Source organism: Myotis myotis, unplaced genomic scaffold, assembly GCF_014108235.1.
Source record: "Myotis myotis isolate mMyoMyo1 unplaced genomic scaffold, mMyoMyo1.p scaffold_m19_p_2, whole genome shotgun sequence".
In the NCBI taxonomy this organism is placed as follows: domain Eukaryota; kingdom Metazoa; phylum Chordata; class Mammalia; order Chiroptera; family Vespertilionidae; genus Myotis; species Myotis myotis.
Genome location: NW_023416324.1, coordinates 75,874,910 through 75,900,138, shown reverse-complemented (window position 1 = coordinate 75,900,138; position 25,229 = coordinate 75,874,910). Strand labels below are relative to the sequence as shown.

General features: G+C 40.2%; 1 protein-coding gene across 2 annotated transcripts in view; it reads left to right on the top strand.

Moving 5' to 3' along the window:
- The window catches only part of CDKAL1 (CDK5 regulatory subunit associated protein 1 like 1), a 686,928-nt gene that overhangs the window by 234,440 nt on the left and 427,259 nt on the right, over nt 1–25,229 (top strand). For both annotated transcript variants that reach the window (XM_036348426.1, XM_036348425.1), the window contains one exon: nt 19,155–19,275. In XM_036348426.1, coding sequence (XP_036204319.1) covers nt 19,155–19,275 — 121 coding nt within the window. The remainder of the gene's footprint in view (nt 1–19,154; nt 19,276–25,229) is intronic.

Here is a 25,229-nt window from a genome sequence, read left to right as displayed (position 1 = left end):
GAGAGAATCTTAAAAGCAGCAAGAGAAAGAAACTCAGTTACCTACAAGGGAATTCCCATAAGACTGTCAGCTGATTTCTCAACAGAAACTTTGCAGGCCAGAAGGGAGTGGCAAGAAATATTCAAAGTGATGAATGCCAAGAACCTACAACCAACATTACTTTATCCAGCAAAGCTATCATTCAGAATTGAAGGTCAGATAAAGAGCTTCACAGATAAGGAAAAGCTAAAGGAGTTCATCACCACCAAACCAGTATTATATGAAATGCTGAAAGGTATCCTTTAAGAAGAGGGAGAAGAAGAAAAAGGTAAAGATACTAATTATGAACAACAAATATGCATCTATCAACAAGTGAATCTAAGAATCAAGTGAAAAAATAATCCGATGAACAGAATGAACTGGTGATTATAATAGAATCAGGGACATAGAAAGGGAATGGACTCACTATTCTTGGTGGGGAAAGGGGTGTGGGAGATGCGGGAAGAGACTGGACAAAAATTGTGCACCTAGGGATGAGGACAGTGGGGGGGGTAAGGGCAGAGGGTGGGGTGGGAACTGGGTGGAGGGGAGCTATGGGGGGAAAAAAAGAGGAACAAATGTAATAATCTGAACAATAAAGATTTATTATAAAAAAAAGAAAAAGAAAAGTGGATTTATTTTGAAAATCTCAAATGCACAAAATCGTGGATTGATCCAGATCAACCATCAACATCGACTGCAAGGCCAAATCGCTTTGGAAAGAAGACAATCCTCTGCATTTGGTGGGATCAGGAAGGTGTGGTGTATTATGAGCTTCTAAAACCAGGTGAAACTGTTAATACTGATCACTACTGAAAACAAATAATCAATTTGAACCACGCTTTGATCGTGAAAACGACCAGAATGTGCCAGAAGACATGGCAAAGTAATTTTGCTTCATGATGAGGAGCCATCACACACTTCAAAACCAGTTAAAGATACATTAAAAGATCTTGCCTGGGAAGTATTAACCCACCCACCGTATTCACCAAACCTTGCTCCGTCAGATTACCACTTGTTCCGATCAATGGCACACACACTTTCTGAGTAGCACTTCAAAACATATGAAGTAGTGGAAAATTGGGTCTCTGAATAGTTTGCTTCCAAACAAGAAAAGTTCTATTGGGACGGTATCCACAAATTACCTGAAAGATGGGGAAATGTGTAGCTAGTGATGGACATTACTTTGAATAAAGCACTTTTGATGTTTCTCTTGAAATTATTGTGTTTTCTTTGATTACAAAATCCGCCATTATTATCCGATACACCTAGTAAATACCAATTTCATTTCCTTATTAGTCTGAGGGAGGAAAACTCATTTGCAGAATCTCCAGTTAGGATATCAACTATGGATGGATTTTTAAGAAGTTTATCAGTACTGCTGTTTTATAACAAAGCATATATTTTCTTGAGTAATAAAGAAACAGTAATTGAAATGTCCTTATACAACATAGTTTCTAACACATTAAATCTTCATTGTAACTGAAAATTCAAGGGCATATAACTTTAAGCTGCACTGAAGTCTGCTGAGATGGGTAAGAGTCCTAGACTGAGAATATGCAGAGCTGAGCTGAAAGGCTTGTTTTCCTGCTAACAGGTCATGTTTGACAACCCACACCATCTCAGTGGTTCTGTTTCCTGTGTGGTAAATTGTTCTGACATGGAAGGTCCCTTCAACTCAGACATTCCAAGAATATTTGAGTCTGCAGTATAAAACTGAGTTTCAGAGTCTGTCATTTGGATGAGATACTGACATTTTGGACAGTGATCTCTGACAAAAGTTATTTGAATGGGACTAGCTTTTCCTCGCATTCTAATTTCCACATGCCACATTTTATTTTTCTTTCCCCTTGCCTACAAAGTGGAGTTGAAGATGTTCGTGTCAGACATACCACGCACTTTTCTTTATCTCTGTGTTCTCCAGGGAGGAGGGTCTCTGACTCCTTCGCCTTTATTCACTCTGTTCTTATCCCACCCTACATGATGATAGACCAGTGATGGCGAACCTTTGGAGCTGGGTGTGTCAGCATTTTGAAAAAGCCTAACTTAACTCTGGTGCCGTGTCACATATAGAAATTTTTTGATATTTGCAACCATAGTAAAACAAAGACTTATATTTTTGATATTTATTTATTAAGAAAAATCAACCAAAAAAATGAGTTCGCGTGTCACCTCTGACACACGTGTCATAGGTTTGCCATCACTGTGATAGACACTACTTCCCAGTGCTGAGAGTGCTGTGTTTCTCTGAGGCAACATTTATTTCTACCCTGGGGCATGTTTACTTTCAGGAATTTGAGACAGGCAGTTTTTGACTTGGGGTTGCTAGAGAAAAAACATGGAGAGGATTTAATGTAAAATAAAAATATTGCTTTGAGTAGTGATTCTCAAGGGTGTTCCCTGGGAGAGGAATGGTAGCTGAAGGGGAGATGGCAGGGTGGTCTGTCACAGCCTGGGAAAGCAGAGGGGTGGCAGTTTTGCCTTGTGGCCCTTCACCTAGATTCGTTGTCATTGTGAGCCCCTGTGACAGCTGGGTTAGAAGCATGTCACTCAGGTGTCCTGGGACGGGAAACAGCCATAGTTCTCCACCTTGGCTCCCTGGGCACCTATGCTCCGATTTACGCTGAATCATCTGCAGTTCCTGGAACACTACTGCTTTCTTCCTCTTCCTCACATTTAAGGATTGTATAAGAATGCAAGTGAGTGATGCAATAGGGATGCCCTTGAATCTACTTTAGCTCATACATTTAAAAATCCTTTGTAAATTTATCATATTAGTGCAATTATTTGTGACCTATGTCCCAGTCCTCCAGAGCTTTCAAAATTAATGGGATCTAACTTTAACTTACAGTGTTTGAAATTTTTGAAAACCTGGCCTTCTTAGTTTGGAGAAACGTCATTAGGACTATAGTTCTTAATAGGATTACAATTGCATTAATTATAGAAACATTTGTAATTAACTTCTCCCTAGCTCTTTGTAACTTACCTTTTTCTGTACATTAATTCCTTGAAATCCACAGGAACCCTGACATCACTGATTACAGAGTCAGGCTGCAGTGTCCTGCAATCTCAAAGCTAGTCCTCTAATCCCATGTTCTTTACATTTGGTTAAGCTGCTTACCTTGAATGGAGGGAAGTGAGAAAGTGAGACTCATTTATTATTATTTCCTTTCCTCATGTCTATTGTTTCTGGTCACTGCTCACCCATTCTCTAGTTCTCATTCATATTCTTGCTTATACGTTTTGGTCCTTCACATTTCTTTTTTCCTTTTTTAACTCCCCCCTCTCCCCCTCCTTTCTCTCAGTTTTACTTGCCATTTTATTTTGTGTCAACATAAGAACTTTTATTGTAAGGAGTTCACACATATTTGTTATATTTTTTAAAAATCATGGGTAGGCTTACCTTGTTATAAAAGTGCTTAATTTAGGAAAGGAGTAAATAAAAGTATTCCTTAACTGTAAGCAGCCAATAAAAAGCTAGTCTAACCAGTAAAAAGCTGAGGAAGATAATATTACAGGAAAATTGTTTTGGGTATTTTTCAAAGGGTAATTTTTGAAGGTTTTAATGTGAAACACACTTCATACAGTTTTTACAATGGTTAGGTTAAGAGAATTCTTCCACATTTTTAAGGATATGGCCCATGTTCTAAATCCTAGTTTTGTATGTAGACCAGATAAATATTGAAGTGGTAACTAGAAGGATTCTGATGTAGGTAACTTTCAGATTTTAACATTTCTTAACCAACATTAATTGTAATTTCCTAAAACTAAGTTCTAAAAATAATGTTTGACCAGTCTTTGGATTAAAAGTAAGAATGCATCTCAGGCCCACATAATTTTTACCTCTTACTATATATTTAGAATCATTTTTGAAGGTATAGTTTTTCAAGTGGGTCACCTTTATGCCAGGTCTTAATAAGCCTTTTCAGTGAAATTTAGTTTTAGTGATAGGCTGGTTCGAAGAAGTGGAAAATGAACAATAAGCAGGAAATTTACCTAAGAACTGTGCTTGTTGTGTTAATAGTATCGTGTCGAATGTATTGAGATTATACATATATATGTGTGTATATATATGTATATATATATATATACACACACACATATATATGTATATATATATATGTATATATATTCATGTATATAAAGTGTATCCTGCTTTCTCAGCCTCCCCATACTAGTGTCACCCCTCCATAAGCCTTTCCTGATCTTTCCAGGAAAGCTGACCACCCCCTATGGTTTCCCACTGTTCCTAGAAACATTAACCATACCATTCCGCCTGGGACACTTGTGCCCAGGTATTTCTTTACAAGTCTGTTTTCCTTGAGAGCTTAAGTTCCTTTTTAGGGCAACAGTGATATGGTGGCTCAGGACAAAATCTTTTTTTCCCCCAGGGGATTATTTTGGAAATCTTTATGTGATAGTAAATATTGATAAAATTGTGTTTCATATACCATTTAAACTCATCTAGAGCCCTGTGAAGCTCTTGTTTGAGTTAGGCATATGCACTGACGTTAATGTATTGGGTTATGCTTATCAAGTGTCATCTTCCTGTTTTTATTAAACACTAGAGGCCCAGTGCACGAAATTCATGCACAAGTGCAGTCCCTAGGCCTAGCCAGCGACTGAAGTGCAAGCGTCTGGCGTGGAAGGGCAGGTCCCAGCTGACCTCTGGGTCCTGGGCAGCACCTGGGCTCCCAGGCCCTCGCACACCCTCCTCCGCCTGAGTTATCGGGCCGCCGCCTGGCTCCCTCCGTGACTGGGAGCTCGGCAGTGGCCCCGCCCCCCCCACCCCCACCCTCCGCCACACACACACACACACACACACACACACACACACACACTGCCACCACTGCTCGCCATTTGCAGGGCGATTTGGCCCTGCTTGCACCTGCCTTGACCTGGCATCGCTCGCCCACCTGCTCCACTATCCCACTGTGGTCCTGCTCTCTCCAGGGCCCATTGGGGCTGGCAGTGCCTCCACTGCCACCCACTATGTTATGCCCTGCCTCCTGGTGGTCAGTGCACGTCATAGTGAACAGTTGAACTCCTGGTTGAACTCCTGGTCAAGGGGACAATTTGCATATTAGGCCTTTATTATATAGGATTTTTACAATGAATTTATTGTTGCCATTTGTACAGAAGGGCAATGATAGCGCCTATGTAAGAGAGTGTGAATTTAAAGCCAACAAGGAAGCTCCAGATGCCCCCTTCCCGAACCTCTTCCATTTCAGTTTGTGCTGCCTGCAGTGCAGATGTGTTCAGCTCATCATTGTGATGAGATGAAACACAATAAGGACCGATAGACATATTTTAAAGTCCATAGATGGGACAACTCTCTAACTTTCTCTGCCTCCCATGTGAATAATGGCAAGAGGACACTTGAAATGTTCATTCCTGATTTAAAGTGGTAATTTGAGCTTCAGTTTTTAAAAGTTAAATGTGGCTTGCAAGTTCCTTATGTCATGTATTTTAATGTTATTTTGTAGCAACTTGAATCTATTGCCAGGTGTGTTGTCTCTGCTTTCATCCCCTGGTGCAGTAATCTTGGGAAGAGTGGTTTGAGCCTGAGCAATGATTAAGTTCTTCATTGCTGCCATGGTTGCTTTACATACTGAAACCTGAGGCAGGAATGGCTGTATGTGTAAACACTAAAGCCTTGGAGCTGCTTAACAAATTTAGAGTTCAGGAATGCCTGTCCTAGCAAGACAGCCAGTGACCTGAGGAGTTCTCTTAAGGGTCTGTGCTAATGTGGAGTCATTGATGTGAGACTGCCTTGACCTTTGAGTGTTTTGATGTACACTTGGTATACATTGTGTCAAATAAATTGACACCAAATAAGTCTCTCACTGTCATAAAAAGTATATCTGCCTACAAAAGATTCAGTTAAAACATAAAATTAAATGCTTATGGTAATTTACCTCCACAAAATTTCTGTATTAAGGTAAGAAGACATGTGAATTATTTGTTATATGTAGCCTTTGTTTAATGTGATGTAGATTATTTGTTATATGTAGCCTTTGTTTAATATGATGACCTTAAAATAATTGCCATTATTTGTTGTACCAGAAATGCTGTGCAAATGGAAGAAAAAGTTGCCCAAGAATGTTTATTCCAACAAACGTTTTCAAATGTGTATTTCAGCAAATGCTTTCAACTTTTTGTCTTCCAGAGTTCTGGATCACACATAAGTTTTACATTATCATAATTATAATGTAGAACCTGTTTTTGTGCAGTAAGAGTTTTGCTATTAAATGATCCTTACACATCTAGGGACTTTGTATTATGACCCTATTTTAGCTTCCTGTACAACCCACCTGACTATCAGGTAAAGTGTTAGGTTCTTCATGCTTTGTTAAACTCTGGACGTGCACGCCGGTGGCGTCAGTACATTTGTAGCCTCTGTTAACGCTTTGATTCATGCTTTGAATCTGTCTTTTTGATGTTAATCCTCATTGGAGGATATTTTTTCAATTTATTTTTATTTTTATTATTTTTAATTCTTTTTAAAAAAATCTTTATTGTTCAGATTATTACATTTGTTCCTCTTTGTTCCCTATAACTCCCCTCCTCCCAGTTCCCACCCCACCCTCCACCCTCACTCCCCATCCACTGTCCTCATCCATAGGTGCACGATTTTTGTCCAGTCTCTTCCCACATCTCCCACACCCCTTTCCCCCCCAAGAATAGTCAGTCCATTCCCTTTCTATGTCCCTGATTCTATTATAATCAGTTCATTCTGTTCATCAGATTATTTATTCACTTGATTCTTAGATTCACTTGTTGATAGATGTGTATTTGTTGTTCAAAATTTATATCTTTACCTTTTTCTTCTTCTCCCTCTTCTTAAAGGATACCTTTCAGCATTTCATATAATACTGGTTTGGTGGTGATGAACTCCTTTAGCTTTTCCTTATCTGTGAAGCTCTTTATCTGACCTTCAGTTCCGAATGATAGCTTTGCTGGATAAAGTAATGTTGGTTGTAGGTTCTTGGTATTCATCACTTTGAATATTTCTTGCCACTCTCTTCTGGTCTGCAAAGTTTCCGTTGAGAAATCAGCTGACAGTCTTATGGGTATTCTCTTGTAGGTAACTGAGTTTCTTTCTCTTGCTGCTTTTAAGATTCTCTCTTTGTCTTTTGCTCTTGGCATTTTAATGATGATGTGTCTTGGTGTGGTCCTCTTTGGGTTCCTTTTGTTTGGGGTTCTCTCCGCTTCCTGGACTTGTAAGTCTATTTCTTTCACCAGGTAGGGGAAGTTTTCTGTCATGATTTCTTCAAATAGGTTTTCAATATCTTGCTCTCTCTCATCTTCTGGCATCCCTATAATTCGGGTGTTGGTAAGCTTGAAGCTGTCCCAGAGGCTCCTTACATTATCTTCGTATTTTCGGATTCTTTTTTCATTTTGCTTTTCCGGTTGGGTGTTTTTTGCTTCTTCGCATTTCAAATCTTTGACTTGATTCTTGTGCTCCTCTGGTCTGCTGTTGGGAGTCTGTATAATATTCTTTATTTCAGTCAGTGTATGCTTAATTTCTAGTTGGTCCTTTATCACAACATCGAGATTTCGTGTACATCTCATTAAGTTTATTGGCAGTCTCTAGAAGACTCTTGAAAGACCTCAAAAGTGTGGTTTTGAATTCTATATCCAGCAGCCTGCTTTCCTCCAGTTCTGTCATTTGTGTCCTGTTTCTTTGTCTTGGCATTTTTTATGCTTCACTGTGTCGATAGAGTGGCTTTCTGTGCTAAGTGTCCCAATTACCTGAGGTAGACACTCTTGGTGCACCCCCTTGTGGTCTTTGTTCGCAGTGTTGTTGTAGCTAAGCCTTGATTATTGTAGGTAACACTGGGAGGGATTTGACCTCCAGGCCAACTGGCTGTGAGAATCAGCAGTGTCTGCAGTGTGAGAACTTCTGTGCTCTAGGGAGGTGCTAATCTAGCCTTTGCCTGAGGCTATCCCGCAAATGCCTCTGTGCAGGGCTTGGGTGGGGCGGGTCCCAGGGGATCAACACGGCAGGTGAAGCGAGCAGTTATGGCTGCTCTCAGTCCCATCCCCAGAGGCTCTGCCTCTCAGTGTCCCAGCAACCGCTGCAAACCTGAGAGAGAAAGCTGCCCTCGAGTTCCGACTGATGCCAGACAGTCCCGCTTCTCCCGTTTGAGTCTGGGTCCCTAGAGACTCACCCGGAACTGGAGCTCAGAGCCTGAGACTCCTTCCGGATTGAAACAGACAACTGCGCCCTCAGCTGCCAGCCCGCTCCGTGCGCACCTCCACACCTTAGTATTTCACTTCCGCACTGCGCTTCCTCTGAGTCTCGGTATGCTTTTCTCTTTCCTACTAGTTGTGGAATTTCCCCTAAGCCAGCCTTCCTGTGGTTCTGGGTGATGTCCGTTCCTTGTTTTAGTTGTATTTTTGAAGTGGTTGTGTGAGGCAGCAATCTCTGGTGTTTACCTATGCTGCCATCTTGGTTCCTCCTCCATTTATTTTTAAAGAGAGTGGAAGATGACGGGAGAGTTAGAGAGAAACGTTGATTTGTTACATTGATTGGTTGCCTTCTCCACACAGCCCAGCTGGGGCTGGGGATTGAACCTGCAACCCTCAGTGCACAGGCTGAAACTCTAACCATTGAGCATACTAGCCAGGACTGAATTCTATCTTTTTGGACAGTGATTCTTAACATTCTTTCTGTATTTTAATATCTTTTCTAGGTATCATTGTTGGAGGTAACATTTAAATTCTTACTACTTGATGAAATCTTAGTAGCTAAAATTGGCACTTGAATTGTAATGATTTTGTGTTTTTGAGTCAATTCTAGTATTTCCCCTAACATTTTCCAACCTAGAATTGTGACAAAGCTTCTTCTAACATTGAGCCCAATATCTCTATTTTACTTTGCTTTCTTCTTTTAAAATGAAAATATTTCAAGGCAGGCTCACATTTTAGTGTGAATTTTAGAGAATCCTTGCTTTCTTGACAGGTACCCACATATGAGGAATGATATTGAATGTCGTAGAGACAAACTTCTGACTACATTTTTGTTTTTCTTTGTAATTAAGTCATTAAAATACCTATGGAGGATATGTCAAGTAATAGCTCCAAGCATTTTTGTTGAAAAACAGATTTATTAAGCATTCCTTTCTGATATTCTTAAATGATACTACAATTGATGTGACTACATTTCTCAAGTGAGGTTATCTGCAGTGCATTGGCTCTTTTTTTCTTCTTGCTTGAATTTCTGCCAGTCTTCTGCCCTCTGCCCCCAGACCCCAACATCATGTTAGATTGATTTACTAGGAAGTTTTCCAGGAGGCAGACTCAGAGCTTATGGTTCAGACAGGTCTTCTGAATGTGTCCGTATAGGATTGAGACTTTGTGAAGTGAAAGCAGTTAGTAAGGGACCAAGAAGCCTTGGCATGATGCTTTCTCTGGTGGTGATGCAAGTGGTTGGTTACATGTTAAAGAAACAATGAACGGCCATTAAAATCAGGTGTGAGGAATGAAGTATTGAGGGAAAACCTTGCTCTTTATGGCGCCTTTAGAACAAAAAGCAATTAAAGGGGGGAAAAAATAAACAATAGGCGTCCCGAGCTGCCGGCCCACTGCTGCCTCTGTGATATTCTAAGGCTGATTTGTACAGTCCACTTTAGCTTTAGGAGCCGAGGGAGAACAGATTGGTGTGTGTGTAGAAACGTAATTAATAAATACATATTTTGTAGGTGGGTTTATTTCTGTCAGTTAACATGTGTGCTTGTGTTTCAGGGTTGGTTCTTTTCTGTTTTGAATGTCCATTTTCATTGGCTTCTTGACTTGCTGACTGACTGGGCTCTCTATGTGGATGGGATGTTTTTCCCTCAGCTCTAATGATATGCAATACAATTAGCACTGTGGGGCTTGGAAAAGATTTTTTGCTCTTGAACATTCAAAACACATTGAATATTGATTCAACTAGTAGAGCAATTACTGTACAAAACATGACTATTTTTTTCACATAGGTTATTCATTATTATGAATTCACAATATACATTTAATAGTGAATCATATAAAAAACTAGCTTTTGGTTCAAACTTTGTAATATATAATTGTTTTAACTAATGAAATCGTTTACTAACATTCTTCAGTGGATTAGATCAAATGTAAAACCCAGCTCGGAAGCAATTTTTTTTTGTAGCTGATTTATAAATAAGTGCTGAAAGCCTTAGGCTTAAAATTGAATTTGTTTTAACAGGGCTGAATTTTTTGTGGCACTTGTAAGTAACAACTTAGAGAGATGTTTATTAAAGATGGTTAATAAACCCACTGAGACATACTTGACTATTATTTAGAGGAAATGAAATGTGAATTTACATTTAAAAAGGAAAAGATAAAAGATATCAGAAATATAACGTCTGAGTATGCCTCATTCTATACAATAGGCAATCTTCTTTTTCATCCTAGTATTAAAACTGCATATCTCTGTTTTAATCACTGCATCTTTATCACTGTCTCTTCGGTGGTGTCATGTTATTATCAGTTGATCTGGTCACACTGAGCATCTTTCTTCCCATCTGTTCTATTAAATGCTTCCTCCTTTAATTTCTTGTTATGTGGAGTGAAATGATGTAAAAACTGATGTTTTCACTCTCTTTTTCTTTCAAACTCTGTTGTTGTGGTTTCTTTTTTTCCTTCCTTTCCCTTCAGTCTACGCAAAAGGTGATGAAATTCATAGTAGCCACAAAATAAATCAGTATTCATCGAGGAGCCATTCTTTTTTATCACAGCGCCAGGCATCAGTGCTAACCAGAAGGGACCAAACAAAGAGACAGTCTGCAAGTGTAACTGTGGTCCCTGCCTCACGGTCCCTCCATAAACACAGCATGTCCACTTCAGGTAGTTTCCCCTCCTCAATCCTTAGTTCCTCTCCTTGGCTTCCCAACATGCCATCTTGGAGACGTCTTTTTCAGTTTATTCTTTATTTGTCAAATTCAAGTTTGTTTTAGATAGTAATAATATTTCTAACTGTGCATATAATAGGTAATGATTTTCAGTATATATGTGTTTTTTGTGGTCTATAGAGTTATCGAGTCAATTTGAAACAGGAATTCTGTTTGAAAAAGAATTTTTATGTACATATTTATTTATTAAACTTTTTGGGGTAACTGGTTAATAACATAAATAATTTTTTAGATATAACAATAAAAGTTTTATTTTGCTAGTCTATTTTTTAAAAAAGATAATTGTTCTGTGTCTGTGGTTGCTTCAGTTTCTTTCCTTTCATTGTTGGCTAGATATAATGAGTGACTTTTATGTTCCTACTTTGTACTATATTTTCAAATTTTTAAAAAACACACAGTCTTGTTAGTCTGCCACTCTATAATGAATCCTTGGATTGGAAAATAATTCATTATATCATCAGGCAGAGATATGTTCCTTTATTTGCATGTAGATAGTGAAGATGAATTATTTATCAAATGTTATTAGTGCAGGCTGCGTAATACTGGTCACAGCAGGATATAATGAAACTTGTCTCATGCTCTTATGAAAATAGCATGCCTTTGCATAGTCATTATTGAACTTTTGGCATTTCTCAGAGAACTATTATGTTATCAGTGCCAATCTTGCTCACCTCTTCATTAACTGGACTTCTGATTGAAAAGTTCAACTTATCTTGAAAATCTGTGAAATCTGGTATGCCAAATGCTTGCTTGACTGTAGCTATGTTTCTACATCAGAGCAAGAATTTTCTGATTGAATGAAGGCTGTAATGTTTCTTATTAAAGTGAGTAGTGCAAAAAAGGCTATGACTGATGGTTTTATTACTTCTGGTCCTGAAAAGCTGTGTATATAAGAGATGTTTAAGCACTATATCTTTCTGAAATGAGGAGTGAAGAAAGATGCATATAATTGCTTAGTATCTTATATCTGTAGTAATTACGTATTTGAAGTTATTGTAAGTAATTGCTTTTAAAAAGGTGGCTTTGATTTGCTGTGGCATGATTGTGTGGAGGTCAACACATCCCTTCACAAGTAGTGATCAAGCTGGATAAATGGTTAAAACGAACCATTTCAGTCTTAGCTAGTTTGGCTCAGTGGATAGTGTCGGCCCGAGGACTGAAGGGTCCCAGGTTTGATTCAGGTCAAGGGAATGTGCCTTGGTTGCAGGCTTGATACTTGGCCCTAGTCCGGGTGCATGTGGTCTGGGCGGATGCCAGAGGCAACTAATCAATGTGTCTCACATCGATCTTTCTCTCTCTCTCTGTCTCTCCCCCTCCCTTCCACTCTCTCTAAAAATCAATGGAAAAATATCCTTGGGTGAGGATTAACAAAAACCAAACCAAAACAAAAAACAAACCATTTCAGCACTTTGGAAATCAACCGAAAGTATTCAGCAAACTGAGAAGTGTTTATTCGTGAGAACCCCTGAACTTTGAGTAAGAACAGTGTGAGCTTGTGGTGTTTATTCCTTGGGCTTCTCGCATTTTCCTTCCTTACTTTACTCAGCCCTGTGGGCAAGAATGTTTAACAGGGCAGAGCAGGCTATGAAAACCAACAGCTTTACTGCTGCTCTCAAGATTTCTGGAGAATGGTCAAAGTAGAGATTTTGATGGCAAGTGACTGAGGGTCATGTTTCTAACCCACTGATATTGTGGGCCTGTTTGGCACAGAGTGGACAGGTGGACTAGCCAGGGATTTAACAGGAACTTGTAGGAGATGAGACAGTGATGGAAAGCTTGATAGAAATCTTTACAGACTGTAAGCTGACTGTAGGTTGTGCATATGCACAGCAGAGATTGGAGTGTGCCCACCGCACCCACACTTACCTGCCTCTACAGCCTGCGTGCACATCAGAGGAGATAGAAGAGGACCCAGGAAAGCCCAAGAGAAAGTAAAAGTTGGGGCAGACTTGGAAATTACCCTAGCTCTGAATGCCCTTGCCAGCTCATACAGAGACCCATCAGTAGATAGGAGAAATCTCACTGGTATTGGAACAAATGTGTGACCAGTCTTACTCAGCAAACAGCTATGCAGATACAGAATTGACCACTGGGAAGTCATGCTTGGGGGGAAAACCAAACCTAATAAAATTAAGAAGGGACATTAACAGTCATTCATATTGTGGAGAGATAGGCTTCATAGATCTAGTCCAGTTAAGTACTAAACAAAAACAACCTTCGGGGTAGGTGGGGAAATCTGAATTGAGTTGCTACAATATATTAACTGAAATGTCCACTATTCAACAGTGTTATAATACAGCCAAAGAAACAAAGTATAACCATTTTGAGAGAAAAAAAATTCAGTAGGTACCAATTGTCTTTGACCAAAACTGCTGGATTTAGCACTAAGTGTAATCATGCTAAGTCATTTTTTTTTAAAAAATATATTTTATTGATTTTTTACAGAGAGGAAGGGAGAGAGATAGAGAGTTAGAAACATCGATGAGAGAGGAACATCGATCAGCTGCCTCCTGCACATCTCCTACTGGGGATGTGCCCGCAACCCAGGTACATGCCCTTGACCGGAATCGAACCTGGGACCCTTCAGTCCGCAAGCCGACGCTCTATCCACCGAGCCAAACCGGTTTCGGCCATGCTAAGTCATTTAAGGAACGGGTGTTGACAGTGCCTTGAATACAGAATGACAAAAAGGTAGAAATTATAAAAAGAAATCTAGAGTTAAAAAGTACATAACTGAAATGAAACAGTCATTAAAGGGGCTCAATTGCAGATTTGGGGTGGCACAAGAAAGCAATAAATTTGAGGATAGACCCGGATAAAATTAACCATCTGAAAAACAGAAGAACATGAACAGGATAACCTGTGAGACAACCTGTAGCACAACAACAAGTGTATTATGGAAGTCACAAAGGAGAGGACACAGGTAAAAGAAAAAAGAATACTGGATGAAAACTTCCCAAACTTTACAAAAAACATTATGGATCCAAAAAGCTACGTGAATTGCATGTAGGAAAATCACAGAGATCCACACCTAGACATATCATACTCATACTAATGAAAGATGGAGAACATTTTGGAAGCATAAGAAAAAAGTGACACTTTATATACAGGCGAACAACAGTAAGATTACTGATTGGCTTCTCATCGGACCTAAGAGAGGTCAAAGGCAGTGGAACGTTTTGTGCTCATAGGAAAAGAAACCTGCCAACTAATAATTCTACATCCAACAAAGGTATCCTTCACAAATGAAGGGAAATGAAAACATTTCCAAATAAATAATTTGTAACTATAAAATTTCTTCAGGCAGAAAGGAAGTGGTACCAAGTGATAACTAGAATTCTCAGGAAGAAATGAAGAGTGCTAGAAATGGTAAATATGTGGGTAAATGTAAGTAAAGTATTTTACAAATAGATATTTTCTGTTTAAAAACATACAGTTTTTAGCAGTATATTTATACAGTTTTAGCAGTATATTTTTGGATTTACACAACTATGTATTTATATGTGTGACAACATATAACACAAAGGAAGAGGAGGGAAAAGAAATGGCCCTTGGACAATTGAACATCCATATGGAAAAAATGAACTTAGACCTTTACTATACACAAAAAGTAACAAAGATGATCCTAGACTTAAACATAAGAGTGAAAACAGTAAAACTTCTATTAGAAAATGTAGGAGAAATTTTTGTGCCCTTAGGCTAGGCAAAGAATTCTTAGGTATAAGAGCAAAAGCATGAGCTATGAAAGATAAAATTTATAAAGTGAACTTCATTCAATTGAAAAAAATTTACTTTTCAAAAGGTATAATCATGAATGTGAAACTATAAGCTATAAACTGAGAGAAAAATAAAATCATATCTAAGTTCTTATAAGCTGAATAAATAAATAATTCTTACAACTCAGTAATAAGACAAATACTCCAATTAAAATTTTGGGAAAATACTGGAGTAGACATTTTTATTAGTGAGGAACAGAACCAACAGAGTGTGTGTGTGTGTGTGTGTGTGTGTGTGTGTGTGTATTTATAAAGAGATGTATTATAAGGAATTGGCTCGCAGTTATGGAGGCTGAGAATTTCCCAAGAGCTGAAGTGAGCAAGCTGAAAACTCAGGAGAGCTGGTGTATGGTTTTAGTCCAAATTGAAAGGCCCGTGAATCAAGAGAGCTGATGGGGTCTGCAACTGGGCAGCCATTAGAACTAAGAGGAGTTGTTATTTCAGTCTGAGTCTGAAGGCTGGCAGAGACCAATGACCTAGCTCTATAGTCAGGAGGAGGAGTTCCCTCCTATTTAGTACTTTTGTTCTGTCTGCGTCTTCGATTGGTGGGGTAAGGCTCATCAGTGTTGGGGAGAGCAATTTCCGTTACTTAGCCTGCTGATTCAAATGTCAATCTCGTCCAGAAACATCATCACAGATGCACTTCAAGTAATATTTGGCTAAATGCCTGGGCATCCTGTGGCCCTTTCAAGTTGACACATAAATTAACAAGTACAACATTTTACCAAAGGACATACAGTTGGCTAATAATCACATGAAAAGGTACTCAACATCATAATTAATTATAGAAATACATAGTAATTCAAACCACAATAATATTCCACTACATGACCGTAAGAATGGTTGTTGCCAAAAAATTTACATGAGAAACCTGCCTACATTGCTAGTGGGATATAAAGTGGTATCACCACTTTATAAAACAGGTTTTTTCTTATCCTATCTAATAAAAGAGAAGCATGGTAATTAGCATATGACCGCTACCCTTCCCATTGGCTAATCAGGGCGATATGCAAATTAAGAGCCAGCCAAGATGGCAGCCGGCAGCCGGGCAGCTTAAAGTGAACATGAGGCTTGCTTGCTTCAGTGACAGAGGACTCCAACGTTCCCCGCCTGCCGCTGCCGGCCTCTGAGCTGCAACTCTAAGCAACTATGTTACAAATATAGAAGCTAAACAAAACCCCAGAAACCTGCTTTAGTCGCCGGGCTTCAGCTAGCAGGATCGCAACATTGTTTCAAATACAGAAGGTAAACAAAGGCCAGAAAGCTGCTTTCAGCAGCGGAGGCCTAAGAGCTGGAGCCTCAGAGCTAAAGCTGGCCCAGAATAAAAAAAAAGAAAAAAAGGAGCAGTTGGGAGCTTCAGTCACCTGCCAGCCTGAAAAGGCTGGTGCCTCAGCCCCTTACCCAGACTGGCCAGGCACCCCAGTGGGGACCCCCACCCTGATCCAGGACACCCTTCAGGGCAAACCAGCCGGCCCCCACCCATGCACCAGCCCTTTATCCTATATAGTATAAGGGTAATATGCCTCCCAGCACCGGGATCAGCGGAGCCACAAGGCCTCCCGGCACCAGGATCAGTGTGACAGGGGGCAGCGTCCAAACCTCCTGATCGCCCTGAGGCTCTGTGTGTGACAGGGGGCGGGGCCACAACCTCCCTTTCGGCCCTGCTCTGTTCGTGACAGGGGAAGGCGCCCCAACCCCCTGATCAGCCCTGCTCTGTGCCTGATAGGGGGGAGCTCCCCAACCCCCTGATCGCCCTGCGGCTCTGTGTGTGACAGGGTGCGGCGCCCCAACCCCCCCCCCCCCCCCATGGGCCCTGCTCTGTGTGTGACGGGGTAGAGCTATAACCTCCCCATCGGCCCTGCCCTGAGTGTGACAGTGGCGGTGGCCCAACCCCCTGTTCAGCCCTCCTCTGTGTGTGACAGGGGGCGGCGCCCCAACTCCCTAATCAGCCCTGCTCTGAGTCCGACCAGGGGCTGCACCTAGGGATTGGGCCTGCCCTCTGCCACCCGGGAGCAGGCCTAAGACAGCAGGTCGTTATCTCCCGAGGGGTCCCAGAATGCGAGAGGGCACAGGCTGGGCTGAGGGTCCCCCCTCCCCCCCCGAGTGCACAAATTTTTGTGCACCGGGCCTCTAGTAAAGTTATAAATTTACCACATGACCCAGCGATTCCACTTGTAGGAATCTATCCAAGAGAAATGAATACATACATCCTCATGAAGCCTTGTATGCAAATGTTCATAGAAAGATTATTATAATAGGTATTAATTGTCATCAGCTGGTCAGCAGATTAATAAAGTGTGGTATATTTGGTATGGGTACAGGGATAGACCGTAAATAAGCTTGAGGGAATTTTGGGGCAATAGACATGTTCTAAAACTGTTCTTGTGGTGATTGTATGACTGTATATGTTTATTTATAACTAGGGGCCTGGTGCACAGATTCGTGCACAGGTGGGGTCCCTCAGCCTGGCCTGCCTCCTCTTGTCATCTGGGACCCCTTGGGGGGATGTTGGTTGCTGGTTTCAGCCTGATCCCCTCAGGCCAGCCCAGCTTGTGGCTGAACAAGCTCCCTGACCACCAGGGGACAGTTTCTGCATTGAGCATCTACCCCTAGGTGGTCAGTGCTCATCATCGTGACAGGTCAACTGGTCTTTCAGTTCTAATGGTCGCTTAGGCTTTTATATATAGACTGGAGGCCCGTTGCATGAAGATTCCTGCAATAATAGGGCTTCCTCAGGCCTATTCCTCCAAGAATAGGGCTTCCTGAGACCGGAGCGAAACAGAGAATGGAGCGAAGCCCACTGAGGCGGGCTTCGCTCCTTTCTCCGCTGCCTCGCTCCCTCCCTTTGCCACTTACCCCTCGGCTCCCTCCCTTCTCTGCCACCTGGACTCTCTCCCTTCTCTGCCGCTTTGCTCCCTCACCAGGTCACGGATCCAAGGCCCGGGTCCCTCGGGCAGTGTCTTGCGCTACAGGCCCTGCCTTGCCAGGTCAGGGGTCCGGAGCCCAGGGCCCGCGGGCAGCGTTCCTTGTGTGCTGCCAGCCCCACCTTGCCTGTATGGCCTGGGGCAGGGTCCCACAGGCAGTGTCACTGCTGGCACAGGCTGCTATATGCAAATTAGCCGCCATCTTTGTTGGCAGTTACTTTGCATATCACACTGATTAGCCAATGGGAGGCGTAGCGAAGGTATGGTCAATTACCATGTTTGTCTATTATTAGATAGGACTAGAGGCCCGGTGCACAAAATTCATGAACGGGGTGGGGGGGTGGCGGATCTCCTCAGCCTGGCCTGCACCCTCTCGCAATCTGGGACCACTGGCTCCTAACCGCTTGCCTGCCTGATTGCCCCTAACCACTCTGCCTGCATGCCTCATCGCCCCTAACCACTCTGCCTGCCTGCCTTATTGCCCCTACCTCTCTGCCTGCCTTCCTGATCGCCCCTAACCCCTCTGCCTGCCTGCCTGATCACCCCTAACCACTTGCCTGCCTGCTTGATCGTCCCTAACCACTCACCTGCCTGCCTGATCACCCCTAACTGCTTGCCTGCCTGATCGCCCCTAACCGCCTCTGCCTCGGCCCCTACTGCCACAGCTTCCTCCGGAAGGATGTCTGGAATGATGTCTGGAAGGCTGTTAGGCTGTCAGGTCTAATTAGCATATTATGCTTTTATTATTATAGATAACTGAATTGTTTACAGTGGTTAAATTTTATAGGATGTATCTTATAAAAATAATATGTATGTATATAATGAGCAAATGACAATGCAAACACAAAATAATTAGGGAATCTGAGGGGATGGAATTTTTTGTACTATTTCCTCTTTTCTACAACTTATAATTAATTCAAAGTTCAAAATTATTGAAATTTTAATGGATTTAGAAATGGTCTAATTTTCCTTTGTATTGTTTTTTAAAAAATGTTAAAAAACATTTGTTTTAAAAAACTCAGTTCTAAAGTGGTTTTTTAAAAAAAATCAGTTTGTTTATTCTTTACTTCTTTGATTTGCTAATTGCTTTGACCAGATAATCTGCATTTGCTTTCTATCCCCACTTCCTACCCCCACACAGTGCAAACTTGGCCAGCAAGCCTAATGTTCAAAAGTGAACCCTTCCTGCTTCATATAAGTATTTGGTCTATGCTAGTGAGCATTCATACCTGTGGAAAGACATTCTGAAGATATATCTGTTTCCCTCATCTGTGCAGTAAAATGTGCCAATATTATAAGCAAAGCACTTTCTACTGTAGGACATGAGCACAGCTGTTTTTCCCTTTGGCAGTATTTCTTAGGTTCAATGATCACATCTCTAGGTTTTCTTTCTTTTTTTTTTTCCTCACAAAAGAAAAAGTTAAATGAAAATATTAACACATTTGTTGAGAGCAGTAAATTAAAGTGAAATTGTGTGACTCATGCTAATGCAGGTCTGTGGGCTTTATTTGAAGGTCACTCCGTGAGACTGCTGGGTCAGAAGAAGGATAATGGGAAACGGTTGGGGGGAGCACCGTTGGATTTGCCGAAGATTAGAAAGAATCCACTGATAGAAATCATTTCCATCAATACTGGGTAAGCTGCTCTCCAACTTCCTCATAAAATATTCAGTACATTTCATGAATTCAGGTGTGATTTTTTTCTTGGACATGCGAAATAGAAAAGTAGTTGTACATTTTCACGAGAAAGGAAAATGAAAAAGCTGTGAAACACGTGATTACAATGCCCTCTAAAATGCTCCCTGCATGAAAGTTAGACTTACATTTGCAGGAAGATTTTATACCTTTGATTAATATTATTCTAACTTCTCGTTTTTGGTAATAAACATGGATTTCACTTTACAGCTGTGCCCTAGGTTAAAATCTTTTTAAAGAGAGCATTTTATTGTGGAAAATGGTTAACATGCTATCATTGTGGACTGTTTTGTCTGTAGGGTTATAGTAAATATTACCCAAGGTACTGAGCATGCTTTGATTATTAACTATCTGAAATACATATTTGAAATATGTTACTCTTAGAGTTCTGGAGGTCAGAAGTCTAACACACGTCTTACTCTGCTAAAGCCAAGGTTCTCGGGGAGAAATCCGTTTACTTGCTTTGTTCAGCATCTAAAGGCCATGCACAGTTTTTGCTTAGGGTCTCCTCCGTCCATCTTCAAAGCCAGCGCATTGTATTTCTTTGTATCTTCCATAGTCACATTCCCTCTGATTCGGACTCTCCCACTTTTAAGTGATTATATTGTGATTCATTGGGGAGCCCTGAATAATACAGGATACTCTCCCTATTTTAATGTCAGTTGATTTGCAACCTTAATCTCTTTTAGCCTGTGAGGCTCCAAGGGTTAGGGTAGTATGAAAGAAAATTGTAGGTCGGGAAAAGAATTAGCAAAGGCATAGGAGTGGACCATATAATTGTTTATGAAGTAGATGATTTTGTTCAGTTTGTCTGGAGTTTTCAGAGTGTGTAAGGAAAAGAGTGATAAATTACCTTTTGTGTGAAGAATCTAATTACACTTAATTGAGTGATAAAGGAAAGGAGAGCCCCTGAAGTCTGGCGCAGAGGTGAGAATAATCATAGCCAGGCTTTAGGGAGGGTATTCTGGGGCAAGGTTGTAATGGAGATTGGGGCTGGGAGATTGCTGGATACATAGAGAGCACTTAGGAGGCCCTTAGTGCCCCAGCCAGGAGGGAGTGAGAGCCTGAATGGTGGTTATGGGAATGGAAAGCAAGAATAGCATCAAGTTTTCGGAATGATTTAGAACATGGGGCTTTGTGCCCTAACCAGGTGGCTCGTTGGTTGGAGCATCCTCCTGGACACCAAAAGATTGCGGGTTTGATCCCCAGTCCCCGGTTGGGGCATGGACAGGAGGCACTGGATCCATGTTTCTCTCTCAGTGAGTACGTGTGGTTATTTACATAGAGAAGTACCAACCAAGTGCTGTGGTCAAGACAGCAGGGAGGCAACACATACACAAAAGAGGTGAGCTGAGGCTGAAAAAAGCTCACTTTTATCAGGGTGTCCCATGTATGTAATTGCTAATTTTTTCTGGTACTGAGACTGGAGTGTGGAGACAGAAGGTAATGTAGGGGACACACAGTAAAAAAATCAGATATTGTGCCATAAAGAAAATCTGTGCTTTATTATGCCTTCTCTATCACTATTAAGGTCATCATTTTTGACAATACCTTGACAGTTTTTTGTTCTTCCAAACCAAGAGTTGAGTGCTGCTTAGCAGTTCTGATATAAGTTATGTCATTTTTTAGATGCTACTATCATATTATGTCCAGTTTGAAGGTAATCCTCCCCTGGGCTAAACACATTTTAGAAAATAGTGTTTAACACTGTAATACTTTATCAATACTTTTTCTTTTAAAATTTATCTTGTCTTGTTATTTTCTATCTGTCAGACATAAAATAATGGTTTTGGGGGACCTTTAAGGGGAATCTAATTTTCTTTGAGATTATGTACCTAAAGTATACTATCATTTTTACATTTACCCCGGCCCCCTAATAATATCTTATTAGCTCTTAGAAAACAAACTAACTTATTTGTTTTCACTTTCTTTCTATAATGTCCAGAATTTATCAGTCCCTATTCTAGTGCTAGATACATAGGTGCTTTCTAAATATTTGAATGAATGAATGAATGAATGAATGAACAAATGAACAAAGAAGAATGCAAATTTATTTTACATCAGTGTTTTTAGAGGAATATAATTATTACTAATAGCTTTTTGTTATCTTTCTGGTTCTAATGATTAAATATGAAATAGTTATTAACTATATATAATCATAATGCATGTGAAAATATAATTATTATGTGCTTACCATATTACCAGACATTGTGTTAGATATTATGATATATACAGAGATAAACATTTCCCGAATCAATAAGTAACTAACATTGACTGGAATAATCCAAAACAGGCGACTGTGAACTCAGGGTCAGTTGCAGCTCCTGTGTGAGGAGATTCAGAGCTCACTTATTCCATATCCAGGGCAGTGCAGCTGGGTCTGAGCGTGGCACCCTTTCCAGTCGGTGACCCCTCTGCCCTCTGAATTTCAGGGCTTTGAGGCACAGATGTCCCTCACTTCGCCTCTAGACGCTGCAGTGGCAGCACCACAGTGGAAACCTCTTCTGCCATTACCAGCACACAGTGGGAAGTAGAAGCCTCAAATGCTACCTTTTATGTTACTCTTAAATTACAGCTTTTCAGAAAAGTATGTTCTATAAAAACAACTTTAAAGGTATTTAACTAAAAGTGCTCTTAAAAAGCTTGAAATAAGGATCCAAAGAGATCCTGCTCGAAGTTTGAATATATGTGGGATCATCCTTATACTAAAGTGAATTTTTTTAACACTTTGGGTAGATAAAATGTGGGATGTTTTATATTATAATCTCTTTGGCATGGCTCTATATTACTATATTCAGTAATGGCTCTTGAGTCCTTAATATCTTTGCATGGGGTCAAGAAAAGGATACTCATATTTTTCAGCTCATGCTATACTGTTGCTCACACATCATGATTATATAAGCCATGGTCCTTGCTGAATCTGCTCCTCCTGAGAATAGCTTCTCCAGCCCCAGTCCATCCCCACAGACAGCTGTGAGACATCATGACACCTCTTGCTAACAGGCACTATCTCCAGATAAAACATCTTCCAAAAGTAATTCACACACTTTATAGTCATTCACTTATTTTAAAATTATGGCTTAATATTACTTTGCAAATTAACCTAAGCCAATTTTGCCATGCATAGCTCTTAGGTTTTTTTTTTTTTTAATAGAGAATAATAGCTACCAATGAGAATTAGTTGCTTCCCTATAGCCCAGCTGTCAGATTATAATGAAAGCAAGTCCCAGTCCAAAATCTGCAATAAGAATTTATTAAACAAGGTGGCACCGTCCAGCTGTGCTTGTAAGCTTAGTGAAGTCCTAATTCTCTCTTATGTAGGTGGTTAAATCAAACCTTGCATGAAAGGTTCACTTTAACCAGATGATACAAAACTGTCAGCTTTAGGCAACCAAAATCCTCTACACAAGGCTTAGAGTGAGGGGAGGGGAGGGACTAAGCCACAATAATATTATTTTTTTTAATTTAATTTTATTGTTTAAAGTATTACAAATAGTAGTACATATGTCTTTTTTTTTTCCCCCCCATCGACCTTCCCCAGGCCTCCCCTACCCGCCGGGCACATGCCCTCACCCTACCTCCCCAGTGTCTTGTGTCCATTGGTTATGCTTATATGCATGCATACAAGTCCTTCGTTGATCTCTTACCCACCTTCCCCGCACCCCCCCCCCCCCCCCCCGCCACCCAAACACTCCCCAGCCTTTCTGCTGTAATTTGAGTCTGTTCGATGCTTCTCTGCCTCTGTATCCATGGTTCAAGCCAGTGTGACCCAACCTGTGGTCTGTGGACTAGTGCAGGTATTAACTACTGATGGCTGGTCTGTGACAAGTATAAAAATTGAGAGCAAATATTTTAGAAACTCTTAAGGCAGTTTTACATTACTGCAGTGTCTTGTAAGTTATTTCATTGTATTTTATCCCAAAAAATTATTGGTTGCAAATAAAAATCCTTCCATCACTATAGATAGTTTGAGAAGCACCGGTCTTGGCCAGTGTGCTGTTGCAAGGTTCTTTACCTTATTTTGGAAAATATTTTAGCCAATTTGCTTACCTTTACTGCCACTGATTTCACTAATGAGATTCCATTTCTACTGTCGTTTATGTTAGTATTTAATCACTTGTGGTTAGTAGTTAAGTACTACTTTCACAAATGAGAACTTATTATTGTCATTTATTATATTAATTTGCAAAGCCTCTGCTTTTGACTAAAGATAAAAGAAAGATAGCTAAAGCTTAACCAGTAATTTTTGGAAGGTAGAATTTCTGATTAAAAAACTAGCAAAGAGAGACTGTTCTTAGTGTTGCAGCTTAAAATAACTTATGTGCCCTGGCTGGATGGCTCAGTTGGTTGGAGCATTGTCCCGTACACCAAAAGGCTGTGGGTTCGAGTCCCTGTAAGGGCCCATACCTAGGTTGCAGTTTGGATCCCTAGTCGGTGTGCATACAGGAGGCAACCCATCAGTGTTTCTCTCTCATATCAATGTTTCTCTCTCTCTCTCTCTCTCTCTTTCTCTCTCTCTCTCTCTTCCCTTCCCTTCGCCCCCCACCACCCCTGCCCTTCCTCTCTCTAAGCATGTCCTCAGGTGAGGGTTGAAAAAAACAAACACCTCACACATTCTATATCATGGTTTCTATCTTAAATTCTTTTCAAAAGTCAATTATAGACGTCCTAACATGGCGCATGTGACACTTGAATCTAGAGGTTATAACTGTTCCTTTGACACATCGCTAAGTTGAGTAGAGTCCTTTTGTTATTATTCTTGTTCTATAAGCTTGTGGAGGCCAGGAACCTTGTCTCTTAGTCATGGGCCTGGAGTGTGGCCCCAGCCTATTCTACAGAAGGTACTAGAGTCCCTGGTACATGGGAGAGGACTCTGTGCTTGGGTTTGGAGTCACAGACACTGTTATTTTCTAGCTGTGTGACAGAATGTATTAGATCATCTCTTAGGACCTTTTTTTCTAACATGGACACATGCTGCCTACAGTGTGTGGAGGCTAACACATTATGGGCACTTTCATAAGTGTTTTGCTTAGAATTTTGATGTTGTTATACTCTATAGTCTACGAAATTCTCCAAGACCCTTTCCTTTCCTTTCCTTTCCTTTCATCCTTTGTACTATTTAGTCAATAAAGTTGTTGGTACTAGACTTTACATTTATCATCAGCTTGTCAATCTTGACTTGTTCAGTTTTAAGTGAATGAAAAACAAACTTAAAATTAATCTTAGTCTCTCCCATAACTTTTGGTACAGTTCCTTGCTCACGGTATTTACTCCATAAATATTTTAGTATTTCAGTGACAGCAGTGTTATTTAAATGCAGAAAAAATGTTCTGGCTGAGCAGGAATATAATTCTAATTACTTCTCTTTTGCTATAGATGATTATTTTATAGAAAAAAGAATATGTTAATGTGGACTATGACTGAAGTCAGACTTATCTCAAACAGTTAAATGTGTGAAAATGAAGTATTTGTGGCAATTTTGAACTTGTTACATTTTTACTTTTATCCAAAAACTAGTTATTTTGAAATTTTCAGCTTTTTTGATGTCTTCAATGAAATCCCCAAATACCTTATTTTTACTTAAGTATTATAAAATGAAATTTTAAAGTAATCTTATTTTTAATGCACTATAAAACTATTTGGGAAAGATCATTCATAAGAACAGTGGATGGCACTATTGGCTCATACCTGTGAAGTAATTATTATTAAGTTGCAGAACTTTCCAATGCTGGTTTACTAAGTGCCTTTAAGTAAGTGGCCCAGTTAAAAATTTTAGGTAGTATTAGGAGAGGATTTAATCTTAAATCTTGTAAATTCTTCTTTATGTAATCATTATTTTATATAAACTTTGAAATGAATAAATAACTTTCTTAGTAATTATATATAAAGAAATGG